Raw genomic sequence first — 6,843 nt, forward strand, 5'->3', positions numbered from 1 at the left:
CATGGATAGAGAGGCACGGGTTGTTTACCATAGAAGCACAGGGTACACCTATTCTTTGTTTACGGTATTTCACACCAGAGGCACTTAATTTGAAAAATGGTTACATTGACGGGACAAGGGATGTAGAAAATCTCGTACGGTTATCAGTTTTGGCCTCTCAGGATGCTTGCGGGGTTTGGATCTATCGACGTATTCTAGTTACTGATGTTTCAGGTTTTTTACCTTTGAGCACAAATCGTATGGCGAAAATCCCAGGGCGGAGAGCAGTAGCATTTCTATTAAATCTCATCTCTGCGTTAGTTCAATTTGTTAGGCAAATTGATTTAGGTTATTAGAAAACTCCTTGGTAGCGGTGGCTAGGGTTGCTGTTCCTGGAAGTGGAAAAATCACTACGATCTACCCAGTGGAATGGAGTGGGATAGAATGATAATTACCTTCAATTACTTGTGCGGTGTTTTTCGCTTCCATCCACTTATTGTGTGGTTGCTCCTTTTTTGTTGCGATTTCCGCCGCCGCTGTTGAAGTCCTCGCCATCGGTCGCCGCAGCCGGCGGGGTTATTGGTGTTGTCGCGGGCAGAGTGTGGTTGTTTGTATGTCGGATTTGAGTGTGGTTGGCGAACGCCATGGCGGTTGTCCGGTGACGCGAACTCGATTTCGAGTTTGTGTTTGTGTGCAGAAGGAAGGAGGAGAGCGTGCGGGAGTGATGAAGGTTTCGAGATTTACTTTGCGGAAGGGGAAGCAAGCTAGTAGAAGAGGGAGGGGGAGATGGAAACCATCGAACCGTCTCTAATCTTCAATCGTTCGTTTGGGCATCAAGATTCGTTATGCTTGGCCTGGGTTTTTTTGTGTGCTACAATATTTTTTTAGAGTTGAGACTGTTAGTGCTGAAGTGGAGCCTCTCTACAGGCATGTGGATGCAGGCACACGAGGCACATAAGTGCAGGTTCTACATGCACGTGGGTGCAGGCACAGGAGGCACGGAAGTGTGGGTCCTACAGGCAGTTAGAGAACCACGGGACAGGCCAGTGTCGCGTGAGGCACGTGGATGTAAGCACCGGAGGCACGAAAATGCAGCTAACATAGGCACGGACATGCTGCTTCCGGAGGCACGGGTATCAACCCTGTGGATGCAGTACAAGAGTGCGGTGGCAGAGGCATGTGTTAGAATGCTCGGTTAAAGAGGCATGGTTGTGAAGTTTCAGGAGTGACGCGGGCGTGGCAGTGGGACCATGTAAGAGTCACGGCGCATGTTACGTTGGGCACGTTGGTTCAGGCACGGAAGGCAGAAAAGGTGAATCCACAACAGGCACGTACGTGTGTTTTGTCAAGTCACGGGTGTGCACTCTCTGGATGCACAAACGTGTGGCGGCAGAGGCATGAGTCCGACTACTCGGTTACAGAACCACGTTCGTGAAGTCACGTGAGGTGTGGCATTACGGGGCACGTAAGAGTCTGGGCGAGTGACACGTGAGGCACGTGGGTGCAGGTACGTGTAGGCACAGAAATGAAGGCACCACGTTTGTGAAGTCACGTGGTAGTGCTGAAGTGGAGCCTCTCTACAGGCATGTGGCTGCAGGCACACGAGGCACGGAAGTGCAGGTTCTACAGGCATGTTGACGCAGGCATAGGAGGCCAGTGTCGTGTGAGGCGCGTGGATGTAAGTAGCGGAGCCACGGAAATGAAGCAAACACAGTCACGGGCATGCTGCTTCTCGAGGCACGGGTATCAACCCTGTGGATGCAGTACAAGAGTGCGTTGGGAGAGGCATGTGTTAGAATGCTCGGTTAAAGAGGCATGGCTGTGAAGTCTCACAAACACAAAGGCACGTTGGTTCAGGCACGGAAGGCAGAAAAGGTGAATCCACAACAGGCACGTACGTGTGTTTTCTCAAGTCACGGGTGTGCACTCTCTGGATGCACAAACGTGTGGCGGCAGAGGCATCGGTCCGAGTACTCGGTTACAGAACCACATTCGTGAAGTCACGTGAGGTGTGGCATTACGGGGCACGTAAGAGTCTGGGCGAGTGACACGTGAGGCACGTGGGTGTAGGTACGTGTAGGCATGGAAATGAAGGCATCACGTTTGTGAAGTCACGTGGTAGTGCTGAAGTGGAGCCTCTCTACAGGCATGTGGATGCAGGCACACGAGGCACGGAAATGCAGGTTGTACAGGCATGTTCACGCAGGCACAGGAGGCCAGTGTCGTGTGAGGCGCGTGGATGTAAGCAGCGGAGGCACGGAAATGAAGCCAACACAGGCACGGGCATGCTGCTTCTCGAGGCACGGGTATCAACCCTGTGGATGTAGTACACGAGTGCGTTGGGAGAGGCATGTGTTAGAATGCTCGGTTAAAGAGGCATGGCTGTGAAGTCTCACAAACACAAAGGCACGTTGGTTCAAGCACGGAAGGCAGAAAAGGTGAATCCACAACAGGCACGTACGTGTGTTTTGTCAAGTCACAGGTGTGCACTCTCTGGATGCACAAACGTGTGGCGGCAGAGGCATGGGTCCGACTACTCGGTTACAGAACCACATTCGTGAAGTCACGTGAGGTGTGGCATTACGGGGCACGTAAGAGTCTGGGCGAGTGACACGTGAGGCACGTGGGTGCAGGTACGTGTAGGCACAGAAATGAAGGCACCACGTTTGTGAAGTCACGTGGTAGTGCTGAAGTGGAGCCTCTCTACAGGCATGTGGATGCAGGCACACGAGGCACGGAAGTGCAGGTTCTACAGGCACGTTGACACAGGCACAGGAGGCCAGTGTTGTGTGAGGCGCGTGGATGTAAGCAGCGGAGGCACGGAAATGAAGCCAACACAGGCACGGGCATGCTGCTTCTCGAGGCACGGGTATCAACCCTGTGGATGTAGTACAAGAGTGCGTTGGGAGAGGCATGTGTTAGAATGCTCGGTTAAAGAGGCATGGCTGTGAAGTCTCGGGAGTGACGCGGGCGTGGCAGTGGGACCATGTAAGAGTCACGGCGCATGTTTTGTTAGGCACGTGAGGCACGTTGGTTCAGTCACGGAAGGCAGAAAAGGTGAATCCACAACTGGCACGTACATGGGTTTTCTCAAGTCATGGGTGTGCACTCTATGGATGCACAAAAGTGTGTCAGTAGAGGCATGGGTCCTCCTAATCGGTTAGAGAACCACGGTTGTGAAGTGACGTGGGTGTGGCACGACGGGCCCCGTAGGAGTCACGGCAAGTGTCACGCGAGGCACGTGGATGTACGCACATGAGGCAGGGCTTTGATTGTACAGGAGGCACGGATTCTGGTATAGGAGGCACTGAAGTAAAAACACTGCTGTGACGGACATGAGGCACTTAACTTGAAAATAGTTACAATCAAGGGACAACGGGCAAAGAAAATCTGGTGTAATTACCAAGTTTGAGCTCTCAGTATGCTCGCAGTATTTGAATCGTTTGAGGTATTATAGTTAGTGATGTGGCAGGTTTAGTACTTTGAAGCACATATCGTGTGGTGAAAATTCCGTAGCGGGGAGCAGTAGCGTTTCTATTAAATGTCGTGTGTACGGTACTTCAATTTTTTAGACAAGTTGATTTTGGATAGTGCAAAAGTCGGCTTTTTTTGGTGGCTAGGGTTGTTGTCCCTGGAAATGGAATGCAATGGGATAGATTGTTATTTACATTCGATTGCTTGTGTTCGGCTTCTCGCTTCCATCGGTCTATTCTGTCTGTTCGTCTTTTTTTTTTGTGATCTCCGCCGGCGGTGTTGAAGTCCTTGCTTCGTCGCCGTCGGGTGGGTACTTTGTGTTGTTGGGCGCACCGTTTGACGGTGTGTATCTCGAAGTGGGAGGGTGGTTGGCGAAGCGTGGTGGCGGTTGTTTTGCGAGGGGAACTCTACTTGGAATTTGGGCCCGTGTACTGAACCTAGGAGGAGACCTTGTGTGAGTGTCGAATTAATGTTTCGAGATTTTGCTGTGGAAGAGAGGAAGGAAGAGAGTAGTGGAGGTGGGAGAGATGGAAATGATGGAACCGTCTGCAATCTTCGACGGTCTGATTTTAGTGTCAAGATTCGTGTGGCCTGGCTTTTTTTTGTTCGCTATAGCATCTTAATAGACGTGTGAGGCACGGAACACCAGGCTCTACAGGCACCGAAGTTTGAATTATAGAGGCACTGGTATCAACTCTGTGGATGCACAAGTGTGTGGTGGCAGGGGCATGCATCTGAAGACTTACTCAGAGAGTCACGGTTGTGAAGTCTTTAGAGTTACGAGCGTGTGCCACCACGGGCACGTGAGAGTGATGCGTCAGGAAGTTTGGTAGTAGAGGCATCGGTGCGAATAGTACTCAGAGAGTATCGGTTGTGGGTCCACATGTGTGAAGTCTGTGCAGCATTGGTCGTGTGGTTGTAGCGGCGTGCGTCGGGAAAGGTGGGAGCAATAACATTTGTTACGTGCTTAATCAGACGATTTGACGGTTGCTTTTTCCCGGCAACCGCGAGAACTACCACTCGGCGGTTGCCTTGACGCACAGCAACAACGAGCGCATGTCTTCTGCCCTCACTACCATGACGAGGCCGCGTCCAACCGCCTCCTCCACGACCCAGACCTTGGCACAAAAGGGCAACTGCGCTTCCATAGCCGCTCAATCCCAAAAACACTATTGTCGTTCCATCTCAACTAGCATCTCCTCACAATCTCTGTGTCAAGGCGGCCATCGCTGGAGGAGGATAATGGCGGAGGAACCATCTGCCAAGCGTCCCCGTGGTGAGACGTCCGACCAGAGCACCGAGGTCGACGACGTTCAGGTCCCCGGTCAGAAGCACGACTACAAAGTGCACCTCAAGGAGGTTGACATCCACGGCAAGGAAAAGCTGGATGTCGTATGCACCAGCAATCCTGAGGAAGCCGACAAGATGATCAGCAGGATCCTGAAGAGGGTCTGCGGCTTCTACCCTCAGTACATCGGCGTTGATGTCGAGTATACCAGGGAGGACGAACCTCCGTAGAGGGCAGCGGTTCTACAGTTATGCGTGGAGGAACTCTGTTTGGTATATCACATCACCACAACAACAAAATGGTGAACCATCCTACAGTTTCAACCTCTCCATGCTTCTGTTTAATTAGCTTTTCACCCTGAAATTTGATTAAATTGATTTATTGACTTGATGTATCAGTGAAGTTTCTGAAGTAGATGCAGTAGAATAGATTTTGAACTTGACTCACCAGATCAGTTTATGTATTTGATGCACTAGATTAATTTATGGATTTGATGTACGAGATTATTTTTTGAACTTGATGTTCTAGTGTACTTTCTGTTCTAGTGTAGTTTCTATATTTCATGTTCTAGTGTAGTTCAGTTTCTTGAATTGATGTGTTAACGTGGCTAAGAAGTAGATAGGTAATTGATTCAAGTGTAAATACCAAAAATAAAAATAACATGTTGTGCTTGTATTTTATTTCTGAACTCTGCATAGCAGTGTCTAAACTTTTTTCGTCCATGAATTATACGTACTATATAAGCATGTACTTGATCGATACTCGATGGATCCACCTTAAATGTGTCATCGCCCTGCAGGCCCAAGAGTCTGCGCCCGTTCCTGAAAGAGGACAGGTTCTACACCTTTGTCGGCTTCAGTATTGAAGGTGACAAAGAGATGCTGCGAAGTTCTGGTTTGGAGATCAACCCCGACAAGTACATCGACATCCAGCGCAAATGGAGAGTTCCTTTCATGGGAAGAAAGAGGTACCACTCTTTGGCTGATGTTGCAGGGAGCGTGATCCACCCATTCTACAAACAGATGAAGGATAAGATTGATAGGGTTGAAGACCATAAACTGTGGGGGATCAGTCCACTGCCAAATTACCTCATTGAGTATGCAACGATAGATGCGTACGCCACCTACTAGTCGTGGAAGAGAATTGAAAACATCAGAGAAGGTCTGGAGAGTGCAAAAGAGGCAGAGAAGAATTATGACGATCCTTACTACGGATACTAGTGATGACGAAAACATAGAAAACTGGTCGTGGGGTTGCTTGTGTTTATGCTTGTCCTTTCTATTGTATCAGGTTCGTAGTTTACTTCTGTTAGAACGAAGCAGTTTCTAATGTCATCTGTATCAGGTTAAACAAGTTTCCTTATGTCATGTTGTAGTTTGTTTATGTGATTGAGCAAGTTATTTAGCTTGCTAAGTACTATGTTTATTCAGCAATCATGTGATTTTGAAGTAGTAATGTTGCTTTTTACTCTAAAAACAACAAAATACAAAGCAGTCTTTTTACGTTGAGTACAGTTTAGTTGTGCACACAAGCGCGGCTTCTTGAGGAATGGCAGGAGTGGTATTGGTCGGAATACGCAGTTAGAGAGGCACAGGTTTGCAGTCTCTAGAGCCACCGGTGTGTGTTACTACAGGGGCCGGAGGCACAGAATGGAAGTCTCTACAGAAATGAAGGCATCACAAGCATCCAGAGGCACGTGGACGGAGTAGCAGAGTTGAGCTCCGAATACATAGTTACAGGGTCACGGTTTGGAAGTGTGCAGAGTCAAGGTTGTGCGACACCATGGGGCATGTAAGAGTCATGGCAAGTGTCATGTGAGAGAGGCACCTGGATCCAGGTACGCAAGGCACGGGATTGCGACTTCTCGATGCACGGGTATCAACGTTGTGGGTGCACAATAGTGTGGTCTCAAAGGCATGTGTTGGAATGATCGGTTAGAGATGCACTGTTGTGACGTTTGTGAAGAGACATGGGCGTGGTACCGCGACCATGTAAGAGTCGTGGGGCGTGACACGTTAGGCACGTGGATGCAGTTACGGAAGGCACGGAGGTGAAGACCCAAGAGGCACGGAAGTGGGGTTTTTGTTGTTGCGAACAGCTAT

At 49.5% G+C, this 6,843-nt stretch overlaps 1 protein-coding gene across 1 annotated transcript; it reads left to right on the forward strand.

The window, feature by feature from the left end:
- Positions 1-4,695: 4,695 nt before the first annotated feature.
- On the forward strand, positions 4,696-5,871 carry LOC141039156 (uncharacterized). The gene is made up of 2 exons (XM_073506465.1): positions 4,696-4,943; positions 5,541-5,871. The coding sequence occupies exons 1-2, from the start codon at positions 4,696-4,698 to the stop codon at positions 5,869-5,871; spliced, it is 579 nt and encodes a 192-aa protein (XP_073362566.1).
- The last annotated feature ends 972 nt before the right edge of the window (positions 5,872-6,843 follow it).

The sequence above is a fragment of the Aegilops tauschii genome, chromosome 1 (assembly GCF_002575655.3).
Source record: "Aegilops tauschii subsp. strangulata cultivar AL8/78 chromosome 1, Aet v6.0, whole genome shotgun sequence".
Classification (NCBI taxonomy): Eukaryota; Viridiplantae; Streptophyta; class Magnoliopsida; order Poales; family Poaceae; genus Aegilops; species Aegilops tauschii.